A 13,151-nucleotide genomic window follows, 5' to 3' on the forward strand; every position below is an offset into this window, starting at 1 on the left:
TAAGCTTTCTGTTATTTATCGAATCTTTTAAATCAGAGCTGATGATCTAAATCGTTATCTAATCAATAAGCGAGCTCTATTCATCCCAGCCCACATTCCAGTCAAACTCGAACCCTGCACCTCAGAGGCAGATGTGCTAACCAGTGCACCACCATATTATAAAGAAGTAAAATAATGAGATTAAATTGATATGATTTCTGGATGGAATTTGGGCACTAAAAATTCAGTATTATATAATATACCATATCAAGTATCAATGTCATGCAATAAATACTTTTTATGTGTAAAATTGTGTAAATACGGTTGTAAAACATGGTTTCTGCTGATAACTGTTTTTCTATCAAAGTTCATTATCATTCAAAATATTGCACTGAAGCTTGTGATGTGTGTATAACCTGGTTAAATATTGGTGATGGCTCTAGCATTATTGCCACAAATTTTCTTTTGAGGAATGTTGCAGTATCAGGCTTGAAAATATCCTGTAAGAAGCGTGACGTGTATCAGAGATGGTACGACTTTTTTAACACACCTATGTATGGTAAACTGGACATTTGAGCATGCGGTGCGTTTTTAAGGACTGCACACGACAAGAATATGAAATAATTTTGAAAATGATCTAGGTCACACTATTACTACATGTCGGAAATTCACTGGCCAAATTTCCGAGCGAAATTAGATTAGTCTTTGTGCGTTTGTTAAAAGACTGACCGATTGTTCTTCTCCTAATCTAATCAATGACTACGTGTAGGTGGCAATACACGTCTCTTTTTTAAGATTCAATTTTGGTTTGTAGGTCAGGTGCCAATGCGTACATTATTATCTCACACAGTGGCATTACCTTCCGGAAGCTGATGATAAGCAGTCGGGCTTCATCAAAGGAAATGGGGCAGTGATGATGAAAGTGAGAGATCTGCATAAAAGCAGCCACGCAATCTTCCAACTGTGAACATACTTATACTTTGCACTGCTTAGTTTTACTGTAAGGACTCAATAAATAAACTTGACTGATTAAAGAAATAATATTTGTTGACCTGTGTTGAAGTAATACCAGTTATTGTTTGTTTTTCAAATAAAGGAGTCTTCACATTTATTCTTTTTAAAAATGTATTTATTAAATAGAAACAAGAGTCATAATGATTGATAACATACAATCACCTATCAGAAGATTACACTTTGAATGATTTACATCATATATGATAAATAACAGTGAAGCATCAGTGTGGCTGATGAGACTTTATGGAGCTAATTTATTTTTATGGACACCAACTTCATTGCAAGTGAGAGAGTTCTTGAGATCTTCGAGCACATTAAAATCTGGAGGCATATCAAAGAAGGCCTCATCATCAAAGCAGTTTTCATCCGATGGGGAATCCATGATTGGCAGCGTCAAGACCAAACCGGTCAGCAGCCCACCAACAGTAGAAAGTGCAATGGTGGAAAAGATGGCGGCCAATTGGTAGAGAGCCTGCTCTTGTAACGTACGCCCCAAGCCCGGCTTCAACCCGGGGATGAGCATCTGAAGCTCCAGCAGTTTTGGATCTCCCTCAGGTGGAGCACAGTGGGAAAAGATCTGGTACATGCTGGGTCCGTAGGTTTCCTCGGTGGCTAGCAGGATGGCGCAGATTCCGGCCGTGGATGAAATGAGGCCCGTGAGTCCGTGCAGATTATGAATGCCGCACTGGTCTTGGATCTTCAAGCGTCGTGCTAAAAAGGGGGTGAGGTACTTGTACCCAAAAAAACAAGCGACACAACCCATGATGCCCAAAGCGTAGGCGGCTGAAGGAGAAATCATCATGTCCACTGACGCTCCAACTGTCACACCACCTGCCAAAGTCACGTTCTGGATGTCGGCCATTGTGAGCTTGCCTCTCTTATTGAACACTGCGGAAAGTGCGAACGCCGTGAGAGTGGATGAGCTCAGACCGATAAAGGTATGCAGGATCGCTCGGTGTTGATCGTCACCTTTTAAGGTGAGCGCAGAGTTGAAGGAGGGCCAGAACACCCAGAGGAACAAGGTTCCCATGGTTGAGAGGATGTCCGAATGGTAACTGGTGACTTCTTTGGAGTGGCCGTTACAGAGGGCCGGGCGGTACAGCACAAAAGTCACACCGAGTCCAAAGTAGCAAGCAAACAAGTGAATAAGAATGCTGCCGCCGGCATCATTTATCCGGATGTATTTCAATACAGCCCACTCTGTCACAGCAAACACGGGGATCTCCAGCAAAGCCATTACCAGGAGCTGCACCGGGCTGGTCTTCCCAAGCACGGCCCCAAAGGAGATGAGCACCACAGCGCATGCAAATTCCGCATACAAAAGATTGATGACGCTCAGGTGGATTTTGCCATCGTGGTAAAACTGGAAGAAGCCTTGGATGACGATTGCCCACTGGATGGCAAAGGTGGCCGTAAGAAAGTTGAAAACCATTCCGCTGAAGCCGTAGAAGCGGCAGAAGGCCAGTAGGCAGCCGAAGCCGACGAAGATCATCACTTGGACGTCGGCGAAGAAAGGATAGTCGCGATACACGCTGTTGTCCATCGCCTCGGTCTCATTGTTTTGCATCTTGGCATTGGCGTCGTCATCGTAAGTGACAAAGACGGCGTATAGACTCAGGATGACCACTTCCAACACTAACACCAATGCTGGAAGACGCACACGGAAACTTGTTGTATTCATGGTGACAAACGCTAACGATGGTCTGATCTCATACTCGCTCAGTTGCACTAATAGCTCCTTTTATAATCAGTTTTTATCAGATAAGAAAAGCTAATAACAATGGTAAAAGAGCAGGCAGTCCAAACAGGTGATAGGTTAAGGTTAACAACTCAGGGGACTGCACTTTAATCCCTCATAAGTGGAAACTCCCCCCCCCGACCTTCTGCTGTATCACAATAAATAAAGTTGATACATAAAATACATGCTTTATATTACAGCAATTGTTTTACTTCAAGCAAATCAATGAATCAATATGTATTCATTTAATTTAATAGTTTTTGTTTAAAAACATTGTAACTTCACGCAAAGTGCTTTATTAAAAAAAACAGAGTTAATATCGACAACTTAAGACTGAACAGTTACACAGATTGAGAGGGATAAGAGCCAGCGTGATAAATTATATAAAATAACTATAAAGGTTATTATAAGAGAAAGGGCGAATCAAGACCTATAAAATCAGAATGTAAAAAAGATTACAGTAATCAAAACATCAATTTATAAATGGATAAGCACAAATGAAAAGATAACGGTTTCATACAAAGAGAAAATAATGTTCAACTAAGACTCAAAAGGCAAGTCTTAATTTTGTTTTTTAACAATACTGTCTGGCCTATTGCTAATTAATACAAAATTCAGTTTGACATAGCAAAGCAAATATTACATTTGAACCAAATGCTTGTTGATGTTGTCCTGCAGCATCCAAGTTTTATTTCTGTTATGTGTGAGTGGTGACATGTCTCCATGGAATCTCCAAAACAAAAACAAAACAAAAACATAAAATGAAAAAACAACAACAACAAACATTCCAAATAAAACAGAACACCTTTAGTATTCATCCTATAATTAAACAAATAATTAAATAAACAAATCCAATATGTAAAATAATCGACTATCATTTTAAATAAAATTTTGTACGCATTACCTAAAAATTAAATATTTAATTTTAACATCACTCATTTGATCATTTTAATACTTTATAAATGAATTCAAATAAATGATTTCTCCAGAAAAATGAAGAAAAAATTTGAATCAATGCATTTTGACAAACAGTATTTTGCGGGCAAAGGCGAATGAATTAATGCAACAAATCATTGTTTCTAGAACCTTTTGATCACTTTATGCTGCAAATAACACAAGCCTCACTTCATTTGTCTGATATTATTCTTATTTTTAACGCTAAACTCGCTGAGTCACGACTTTTGAAACCTGAGGCGTAATAGTGGCAGGAAAAAGAAACGAATCCCACAATGCATTGCACTGCCCACGTATGCAAACAGGAACATGGCTGCCGGTGTTTGACTGAGCAGTAGTTCATTTTCTTTATTTCTGTTGCCCTGACAGCCCTTTAAAGTCGCTTCATCACACTAGCTTAACATCTGTGAGTAAAGTAGAACGTGTTTTACCGCATCTTCTGACATTGTTGCTCGCCAACCCAACAGGTAAGCCTTGGTGCGCTAGCTTGGCGGCTAACTTAGCCTTGTCGGTGTTCAGTCATCGCGTCAAATCATAAATATATCATTGACTATTTGGCAACACCTCAAGACAAGTGACATCTAGTTAAATGTTCAGAGTAAACGTCGATAGATTAAATCTGTCAATTCCATGCTCATTCATGAGCATGGAATTGACAGATTTCAGCAACGTTCTGTACTAATAGTACTTCTCCGATGTATGCTTATGCAATTAATATCTTTAAAAAAAAAAAAAATCATAAACACAATGTTTATTATTAGGAGTCACTTGCCACCGTGATAACATCTTGTTCCATCTATTGCCAGTGAATCAACATGGCCAGTCCAAGAACAAGAAGAGTTTTGAAGGAAGTCAGAACGCAAGATGAGAATAATGTAAGTTCACAGAGGAACCTGGTTAGCTATGGTTGCAACACATGTACTCAAACCACTGAGCAAAACTTACAAAATGTTGGCAAATGTGCTTTTGTGGGTAGGTAATGCTGCTGTAAAATCACCATTAAAGAAAGCAGGAGAACGATGAATATGAATCGTGTCTGCAAGCTCTAACAGCATACTTTGCAACCATACTTAATGAATACTGAATTCCTGATGTAATGCTTTTTGTTTTATCCCTCACAGTTGTGCTTTGAGTGTGGAGCGTTCAACCCGCAGTGGGTTAGTGTGACCTATGGAATCTGGATATGTCTGGAATGCTCTGGAAAACACAGAGGCTTGGGGGTACATCTCAGGTAGAGAAAATGATCTCATGTGTTTTCAGAGATGAGAGCAACAGCTTTCAACTTTGACCTCAGTTAATTTATGATTCTGCACTCTTGAAATTGACACACCCTTTAATGATCGTAACCCACGTAACGCAGCAGGTAGTTAATAACAGCGTAGTAAAATACAAATGATTACCAAACGATTGCACCTATTTTTTTTGTTTGTTTCTAAAATATTACTTAACATTTATTGTTGCGTTTGATGAAACTGATATCTCTTTTCTGTTTGCAGTTTTGTACGTTCGGTCACTATGGACAAGTGGAAAGATCTTGAGCTTGAGAAGATGAAAGCGGGAGGGAATGGCAAATTTCGTTTGTTTCTCGAACTCCAAGATGATTACAATCCCAACTGGAATTTACAGGAGAAGTATAACAGCCGAGCTGCTGCGCTCTTCAGGGACAAGGTAAGCTGACAAGAGAGTTCCTTTTAAGTGCTAACAATATTCCAACATTAACAACTATTTTTTTTAACATCTTTGGCATTTACATGTCATTTAAGTATACAAGTGGTGCAAATGATTGTTTCCTCAAAGTTATCCAAGGTGATTAGGAAATAATATTAATGCTAAGGGAGAATATTCATATTTGTAAGATCTTGTGTAGCCCGGTGGTCTCAACTTCAATATCTAATGTCATCTCAAGAAACATAAAATGCATCTTTTATTATTGGATGTATCAGGTTGCCACTGAAGCAGAGGGCAAGGAGTGGTCTATTGAAACATCATCTGCCAAAAATTGGGCATCACCTCAACCCAAAAGCAGCCTTTCATCCTCTCACCGGTAAGACCGAAGGGAAATTTATTTCCAGGAAATGATTCGTTATTGATACTGCCAATATGCACCACAGTTCTGGGGGGTCTGGAGTGAACTCTGCCACATCTGGTGATAAAGCATTTGAAGACTGGTTGAGTGATGACGTCAACTCTTATCAGAGGTTGAAAACGTGATCGTCCTATCAAGGATTGTTTAATTTTTTTTTTTTTTTTTTTACATTTATGACTGATTATTCTCTTTTTCAGTGGGGGTGGTTACAGTGGGAATCAAGAGAATCGCTATGTTGGCTTTGGCAACACAGTGACCACTGAAAAAAAGGAAGATGACTTCATAAACAATGCCATGACCTCCATTTATTCAGTAAGATCACGTTGTAAACAGTCAGCCTTTCATTTGACTGTCATAGCTTTTCATTTATCCTGCTTTCTTTTTGTTTTGCAGGGTTGGAGCAATTTCACTGTTGGGGCCACCAAATTTGCTTCCATTGCAAAAGACAATGTAAGAATCCAACATTTGCTGCACCATCTTTTACCAGTTAAGTGGTAACATTTTGGAGACAAATACTTCTTAACATTTTCATATTTCTTCTCACCCAGACAACAAAACTGGCAAATCAAGCAACTTTGAAGGTAAGACTGATACAGTTGGTGACGGCTTTCAGGTACACACAAAAGTGATTACATACATTATTATGTTTATGCCGAGTTTATTTTACATAGACTGAATGCTCTGTTTATTTATAAAAAAAAAATAAAAAATACTTGCCTCATTGCACATTTCAAATCTAAAGGCATGATGATCTATCTCTAATCAGTTACGTTTAATATCTCTTTGCCTTCTCTGGATGTAGTTAAGGGGCTATAAAGCGCCCCCAGAACCGGTAAAGCAAGAAATGAGCGCATGAGACTTTTCCTGCATCATGTTTGTATTCATGTTGTGTCATTTAAAAAAGAAAATGTGTCTGCATGAGAATATTTTCTGCTTTGTGCGCATTTATTTAGTGTTACTTTATTTTCGGATTGTTCTGCTTGCACGATTTAGATCTATTTTTTTTTTTTGCTAGCAAAGAGACATTTCACAAATGGTGGCCGTCACCTGTGGGTTGTTGGTTTCTGCATCATAAAATATGTGCTATGAGTTTATGGATAACTTAAAGAATACATTTTTAATTTTCTCCCATCAGTCACTATATTTAGTGGATGGGGGTAAAAAAAATAAAAATCAACCATTTATATTGTTTTTTTTTTTTGTGTTGTCAAGGTGTAATGGCACAAGAATATTTTCACCCACCCTTAATTATATGTTCAAAATGGTTTCCTCTAGTTGAATCCTAAATCCATGCCTCTATATTCGCTAGTGCAGTCTGTGAGCCATTACACCGACAAGTTCTTGTTGAGCGTCATTAGTCACTTCATGCCAAACTGTCAGTATGAATCTGTTTCATTGAAGTGACCCTCCCTCTCACTTCCCACTAGGCCACAGAGTTAGGACACACAATAAATGAAAGTGTTATCAAACCTACCCAAGAAAAGGTAACATTGATGTTTGAAGTTGTTAATTTGGTGGTGGGTTGCAGCATTTAAAAAGAAAACAGTTTTAGATGTGAATGTGCTATTTTTGACACTGCTTGCTTATTGGCTTCATGTGAACTCACATTATAAGACAAAACCAGTACATTAGTAAGTTAACCTTCTAACTAGTTTAGGGGATATGGAGATTGAAGTTGTTTTTGCAGAATTGTAATGGTCAATTATTTTCTCCACCCCTTCTGGTTCTGGGCCATCGTTCTTGGCACCATATCATATATATACACATCTTAGGTTTTGAGTCGGTGACTGGACAAGCCCGGTAAAATCAATCTTTTGCCTTATAATGTACAGTTGACATGGATTAGGCACCTGCAGCATGCGCTTCACTTTCCCCTTATTGAAAATGATTGTAGCCGCATTTCTTTGCATTTAACTAACTTTTCTGAGGCATTTGTAATAAATATAATCAGCCAAAAATGATTGCTGTTTTAAATATACAGTGGATTATTAGAAAAAAAATCTACACTTCCCCATTCAAATGCCAGATTTTTATGATGTAAAAAATAAGACCAACATAAATCATTTATAAAAAAAAAAAAAAAAAAAAAAAATCAATCACCTATGTTGACCTATTAACTGTTCAGCTCAGTTGGATAAATGTGGTTGCGCAAATGTCCACATCCTCTTCTAGGTTCTCGGAATTCTTTTAATAAACATCACAAAATCCTGGCATATGACCACAAGGGCTGTATCGACTATTTATATCCACTGTAACTGTACCAAAAATGTACGATCTGTTGAAATTATTACAATTTGGCTCATCCAGGTGAAAGATGGCAAATTGCTAGATGAAATGACAGTCGGCATCTCTGAGTTGGCAAACAAGGTAGGATGGATGGCAGATCTCTGCCAAACTGAAGGGACAAAACCAGTCTTGTGAGCGTACAACAGTAATAATTAGTATAACATTTAAAAAAAAAAATCACTGTCAAACAATAAATGTGCAAGGCACGTGCCCTTGTTTCCATCCTCAAAACAGACTGGTTTTGTTGCAACATGTTTGTATGTGTATATTAATGATATGTTCTGTTGTTTTTTTTCTTGCTGCCATTTGTACTTTGGTGGTGAGTATTTATATGCGCAGTATTTGTTATTTTATCATCACTGTCTTTTGTTCTGTCAAGACTTGTACATTAAATGTTATTGATAAACTATATTAAGAAAAAAAATACATTGGTTGTCACTTAATGCGCAAGATAACTGTTGTAATTATCAGCTTTATATCTATTATAAAATATAGTGTCCTCTTTAGGTGCAGGGAGCTGGTGCCAAATTGACCAATCTCTTCTCGGGAAAACCAGAAGACGGGTAGTTATACATTGAAATTAAGTATTTGAGGAGAATTGCCACACCCCAAATTTAATTGTAATGTGAAATTTGTATCCTTGTGTTTAGGGCCGCCGGAGATAGCTACCAGAACATGGATGCTACCGAGGGATATCAGGGTAGTTCCACCCAGCCTGCCTCAAAGGACTTCTGGGAAACATTTGGTAGCAACAGCTCCCTAAAAGCAAAGAAATCCCCAAGCAGTGACAGCTGGACCATTGCAGATAATTCTGCAAAGAAGAGCTCTGACAGTTGGGACAATTGGGGCTCAGATGCGGCATCCAACAACAAACACAGCACAGAGGAGAGCTGGGAGGCCTGGGACAACAACTGGGAGAAAGCAGACGGCAAGACCAAAAAGAGTCCGACGAAACCTGCCGACGAAGCCTGGGGGAATGCAGACTGGTAATCATCTCACCAACCCTTTGCCTCTTTTTCACTCATCATCTCACCAGCACTAAGAAGGTGTTGTGCTGAACATTTACTGTCAGTCCATTCGAATTCTCCACATTAAACACATGCCCAAGGTTTACATTAACTGCATGATAAGTCTTATTCATAATAATGATGACAACTATATTGACCCTGACTTGTTTTATATTGCCCCCTGAGGAAAAAAAAAAGAATCAGTGTGTATAAGATCCCAATTGACTACTCCATGACAGAAAGTGGTATAGACCCTGTTGCTAAATAAGTCAATGTTCATACTGTATACTTGTTACATTGTAATCTTGCTGCTCATTTCACTTCTAAAAGAAAATGAAGCATGAGATACTGTTGGTACTGTAAATCATTGTAAATACAGAATGGCTAGTGCTATTCGTGATCTTGTGGTCAGCCGCACTGATAGGACCATATCGGTGTGCATAAATCAATCTGTGAAAAAAAGAGAAAAAAATGCAGATTTGCTGGCACGGATTTGTCTATTTGCACCTATCCTTATTCCCTGCAGGACACTTAATGTCTGGTTTCTTGATCAGGCGCCATCTAGTGGCGACTGACTTATGTTGACGTGAGCTGAGGAGTTTCATTTAGACATAAGTTGCTGCCATCTTGTGGCAATGAGACAATTAAAACAATGTAGACAGACAGACAGACGGACGGATGATCCGTGTTATAATCATTAAAACACGTTATTTACACATATGGTGAACAATGTTTTTGGGTCTTTTCTTTCTTGCAGCATAATGCTTTGTGCAAGATATGTACTTTTTTTTCATATCCACCTTTAAGTCATATTTGATGAAGAAAACCTTATACTATTCCGTTTCTACCTCGAAGAAATTACTATACAGTATGCGATATGTCATTCTTTGTTGTGTCCGCATTATAAAAACAAGACAAAAAGGAATGGCAGCAACTTTAATGTGCCTCACTGTTAATAGAGTACGATGATTTAAAAAAAAACACACACACACACACTCACTCCAAGATCAGTTGTCCTGTATCCTGATGTGTTAAAGCCTTAAACCTCTCTTTGCTCATGTCAGCTTGTTGTGACTCTGTTCATGTGATGCCGTGAGTTTTACATGTTTGTAAATGAACTCATGTCATGAGTGTTTGTAAATTGTTACCTCCGAGCTCTTCGATGAGACTCTTTTCCTCCCTGTTTCATGACAGCATGATATATATATACCATAATATTCTTTTAAAAACATGATTCTCCAATATCTTGCTGGGGTAAGTCGCTGAATGTGTCACCAAATAAAATGCATCCAGGTGCTGACATAAACACGAGACAAAATTTAGTCTGCTGTATAATCTTAACCTAACTCTACATTAAAAAAAAAAAACCTGCTGAGCAGCTGTGCCTGTAAAACATTGGAATTATGCTATGTTAATGTTTCTCATGACAGATGTTATTTTTGATGTTGTGCATGAGATCTGTAGTGTGAAAATTAAAACATTCAGCCGTTGTTAAATCCTCCAAATCTTCAGTGTATTCAAGTGCAGTTCTGTCTAGTTGTTCCCTACCAAGTTTCACCAGCAGCAATCCCATGAGGCAAGCCTGTGTTACAGGCCACAGACTGGATATTTCGCCTGTATACATGGTCTCTGTGTTGAATAAATTGTGTTGATGTGTGATTCACTGGCATTTTGTCTGCTTAGACCTTGTTTTCAGGGGAAAGAAACATGCACACCATGACACTTTTAGCATGTCTCAAAGAATTTCGCACTGCACATCAAAGTTTGGACTGTACCAGAATTATGCTGAAATTTAAATCTCACCCTTCGATAGCTCAGTTGGTAGAGCGGAGGACTGTAGGAGCGATAAGCGGAGATCCTTAGGTCGCTGGTTCAAATCTGGCTCGAAGGAAGATCTTTATACCAACCTTTGATTTCATTAAAGCTCTCTCAGGGGAGAATTAAACATACTTTAAAAATGAGACTGAAATTATCACATCCTTCGATAGCTCAGTTGGTAGAGCGGAGTACTGTAGGAGTGTTACGTGGAGATCCTTAGGTCGCTGGTTCAAATCTGGCTCAAAGGAAGGTCTTTATACCACCCTTTGATTTCATTGCACTTTCAGGGTGATTAATTAATCATATTGTAAAAATGAGGCAACACTGTCCCACCCTTCGATAGCTCAGTTGGTAGAGCGGAGGACTGTAGGAGCAACGTGCTGACATCCTTAGGTCGCTGGTTCAAATCCGGCTCGAAGGAGTCCTTTTTACTCCACCGTTTCATTTAATTAGTAATGCAACTCTCAGGAGATAGAATTAACCATACTGTAATGAGGCAACTTTTCTGCACCCTTCGATAGCTCAGTTGGTAGAGCGGAGGACTGTAGGAGCAACGCGCTGACATCCTTAGGTCGCTGGTTCAAATCCGGCTCGAAGGACTCATTTTTACCCCACCGTTTCATTTCATTAATAATGAAAATCACTCAGGAGATATAATTAACCATACTGTAATAATGAGGTAGTAAATTCACGGCCTTCGATAGCTCAGTTGGTAGAGCGGAGGACTGTAGGAGCAACGTGCTGACATCCTTAGGTCGCTGGTTCAAATCCGGCTCGAAGGAATTATTTTTACCCCACCGTTTCATTTGATTGATGAAAATCACTCGATATACTTAACCATACAGTAATAATGAGGAAGTAAATTCACACCCTTCGATAGCTCAGTTGGTAGAGCGGAGGACTGTAGGAGCGTTACGTGGAGATCCTTAGGTCGCAGGTTCAAATCCGGCTCGAAGGAAGATCTTTATACCAACCTTTGATTTCATTCACTTTCAGGGGATAATTAATCATATTGTAAAAATGAGGCAGCATTGACCCATCCTTCGATAGCTCAGTTGGTAGAGCGGAGGACTGTAGGAACCACGTGCTGACATCCTTAGGTCGCTGGTTCAAATCCGGCTCGAAGGAAGATCTTTATACCAACCTTTAATACCATTCAAGCACTTTCAGGTGATAATTAATGATATTGTAAAAATTAGGCAACATTGCCCCGTCCTTCGATAGCTCAGTTGGTAGAGCGGAGGACTGTAGGAGCAACGCGCTGACATCCTTAGGTCGCTGGTTCAAATCCGGCTCGAAGGAATTATTTTTACCCCACCGTTTCATTTGATTAATCATGTCACTCAGGAGATAAAATTAACCATACTGTAATAATGAGGTAGTGAATTCACACCCTTCGATAGCTCAGTTGGTAGAGCGGAGGACTGTAGGAGCGTTACGAGGAGATCCTTAGGTCGCAGGTTCAAATCCGGCTCGAAGGAAGATCTTTATACCAACCTTTGATTCCATTCACTTTCAGGGGATAATTAATCATATTGTAAAAATGAGGCAGCATTGACCCATCCTTCGATAGCTCAGTTGGTAGAGCGGAGGACTGTAGGAACCACGTGCTGACATCCTTAGGTCGCTGGTTCAAATCCGGCTCGAAGGAAGATCTTTATACCAACCTTTAATACCATTCAAGCACTTTCAGGTGATAATTAAACATACTGTAAAAATGAGGCAACATTGCCCCGTCCTTCGATAGCTCAGTTGGTAGAGCGGAGGACTGTAGGAGCAACGCGCTGACATCCTTAGGTCGCTGGTTCAAATCCGGCTCGAAGGAATTATTTTTACCCCACCGTTTCATTTGATTAATCATGTAAATCACTCAGGAGATAAAATTAACCATACTGTAATAATGAGGTAGTGAATTCACACCCTTCGATAGCTCAGTTGGTAGAGCGGAGGACTGTAGGAGCAATATGCTGATATCCTTAGGTCGCTGGTTCAAATCCGGCTCGAAGGAAATTACTCATCCGACCGTTTAGTTTGATTTATTATTTTCACCCTCAGGGGATAATTGGTCATACTTAAAAAATAAGGCATATGTTTTTACATACCCTTCGATAGCTCAGTTGGTAGAGCGGAGGACTGTAGAAGCTTAACGCTGAAATCCTTAGGTCGCTCGTTCAAATCCAGCTCGAAGGACTTCCTTTTCCCACCTTTTTAATATTTTTTAATTAATCAGCTAAATCAATATCACATTGTATATGAGTTATTATGCTGA

The 13,151-nt window shown here is 39.1% G+C and overlaps 1 protein-coding gene, 12 non-coding genes and 1 pseudogene across 16 annotated transcripts; 13 read left to right on the plus strand and 1 right to left on the minus strand.

The window, feature by feature from the left end:
* Window positions 1-1,234: 1,234 nt before the first annotated feature.
* LOC147049075 (ammonium transporter Rh type B pseudogene) lies at window positions 1,235-2,674 on the minus strand (annotated as a pseudogene).
* Window positions 2,675-3,933: 1,259 nt separating this feature from the next.
* On the plus strand, window positions 3,934-10,569 carry arfgap1 (ADP-ribosylation factor GTPase activating protein 1). 4 transcript variants are annotated; one of them, XM_085924559.1, is made up of 13 exons: window positions 3,934-4,152; window positions 4,492-4,560; window positions 4,807-4,916; window positions 5,182-5,353; window positions 5,629-5,729; window positions 5,797-5,883; window positions 5,969-6,083; window positions 6,165-6,221; window positions 6,320-6,352; window positions 7,199-7,255; window positions 8,079-8,138; window positions 8,571-8,620; window positions 8,708-10,569. In XM_085924559.1, the coding sequence occupies exons 2-13, from the start codon at window positions 4,501-4,503 to the stop codon at window positions 9,045-9,047; spliced, it is 1,242 nt and encodes a 413-aa protein (XP_085780685.1). In that variant the 5' UTR covers window positions 3,934-4,152; window positions 4,492-4,500; the 3' UTR covers window positions 9,048-10,569. The 4 variants fall into 4 exon arrangements, with proteins under 4 accessions (XP_085780685.1, XP_085780684.1, XP_085780686.1 ...); XM_085924558.1 differs by having other exon boundaries at window positions 3,935-4,152; window positions 8,565-8,620; XM_085924560.1 differs by lacking the exon at window positions 8,079-8,138 and having other exon boundaries at window positions 3,935-4,152; window positions 8,565-8,620.
* A 298-nt stretch (window positions 10,570-10,867) lies between these two features.
* Window positions 10,868-10,955, plus strand: trnay-gua (transfer RNA tyrosine (anticodon GUA)). Its single transcript is given in 2 exon segments — window positions 10,868-10,904; window positions 10,920-10,955. It is a non-coding gene; the product is annotated as a tRNA-Tyr (tRNA).
* Window positions 10,956-11,215: 260 nt separating this feature from the next.
* Window positions 11,216-11,303, plus strand: trnay-gua (transfer RNA tyrosine (anticodon GUA)). The gene is given in 2 exon segments: window positions 11,216-11,252; window positions 11,268-11,303. It is a non-coding gene; the product is annotated as a tRNA-Tyr (tRNA).
* A 90-nt stretch (window positions 11,304-11,393) lies between these two features.
* Window positions 11,394-11,481, plus strand: trnay-gua (transfer RNA tyrosine (anticodon GUA)). The gene is given in 2 exon segments: window positions 11,394-11,430; window positions 11,446-11,481. It is a non-coding gene; the product is annotated as a tRNA-Tyr (tRNA).
* Window positions 11,482-11,576: 95 nt separating this feature from the next.
* trnay-gua (transfer RNA tyrosine (anticodon GUA)) lies at window positions 11,577-11,664 on the plus strand. Its single transcript is given in 2 exon segments — window positions 11,577-11,613; window positions 11,629-11,664. It is a non-coding gene; the product is annotated as a tRNA-Tyr (tRNA).
* An 88-nt stretch (window positions 11,665-11,752) lies between these two features.
* Window positions 11,753-11,840, plus strand: trnay-gua (transfer RNA tyrosine (anticodon GUA)). Its single transcript is given in 2 exon segments — window positions 11,753-11,789; window positions 11,805-11,840. It is a non-coding gene; the product is annotated as a tRNA-Tyr (tRNA).
* An 82-nt stretch (window positions 11,841-11,922) lies between these two features.
* trnay-gua (transfer RNA tyrosine (anticodon GUA)) lies at window positions 11,923-12,010 on the plus strand. Its single transcript is given in 2 exon segments — window positions 11,923-11,959; window positions 11,975-12,010. It is a non-coding gene; the product is annotated as a tRNA-Tyr (tRNA).
* Window positions 12,011-12,096: 86 nt separating this feature from the next.
* Window positions 12,097-12,184, plus strand: trnay-gua (transfer RNA tyrosine (anticodon GUA)). The gene is given in 2 exon segments: window positions 12,097-12,133; window positions 12,149-12,184. It is a non-coding gene; the product is annotated as a tRNA-Tyr (tRNA).
* A 91-nt stretch (window positions 12,185-12,275) lies between these two features.
* trnay-gua (transfer RNA tyrosine (anticodon GUA)) lies at window positions 12,276-12,363 on the plus strand. Its single transcript is given in 2 exon segments — window positions 12,276-12,312; window positions 12,328-12,363. It is a non-coding gene; the product is annotated as a tRNA-Tyr (tRNA).
* Window positions 12,364-12,445: 82 nt separating this feature from the next.
* On the plus strand, window positions 12,446-12,533 carry trnay-gua (transfer RNA tyrosine (anticodon GUA)). The gene is given in 2 exon segments: window positions 12,446-12,482; window positions 12,498-12,533. It is a non-coding gene; the product is annotated as a tRNA-Tyr (tRNA).
* Window positions 12,534-12,619: 86 nt separating this feature from the next.
* trnay-gua (transfer RNA tyrosine (anticodon GUA)) lies at window positions 12,620-12,707 on the plus strand. Its single transcript is given in 2 exon segments — window positions 12,620-12,656; window positions 12,672-12,707. It is a non-coding gene; the product is annotated as a tRNA-Tyr (tRNA).
* A 95-nt stretch (window positions 12,708-12,802) lies between these two features.
* trnay-gua (transfer RNA tyrosine (anticodon GUA)) lies at window positions 12,803-12,890 on the plus strand. Its single transcript is given in 2 exon segments — window positions 12,803-12,839; window positions 12,855-12,890. It is a non-coding gene; the product is annotated as a tRNA-Tyr (tRNA).
* Window positions 12,891-12,984: 94 nt separating this feature from the next.
* On the plus strand, window positions 12,985-13,072 carry trnay-gua (transfer RNA tyrosine (anticodon GUA)). Its single transcript is given in 2 exon segments — window positions 12,985-13,021; window positions 13,037-13,072. It is a non-coding gene; the product is annotated as a tRNA-Tyr (tRNA).
* The last annotated feature ends 79 nt before the right edge of the window (window positions 13,073-13,151 follow it).

The sequence above is a fragment of the Syngnathus leptorhynchus genome, chromosome 11, assembly GCF_054491065.1.
Source record: "Syngnathus leptorhynchus isolate UIUO chromosome 11, UIUO_Slep, whole genome shotgun sequence".
NCBI lineage: Eukaryota > Metazoa > Chordata > Actinopteri > Syngnathiformes > Syngnathidae > Syngnathus > Syngnathus leptorhynchus.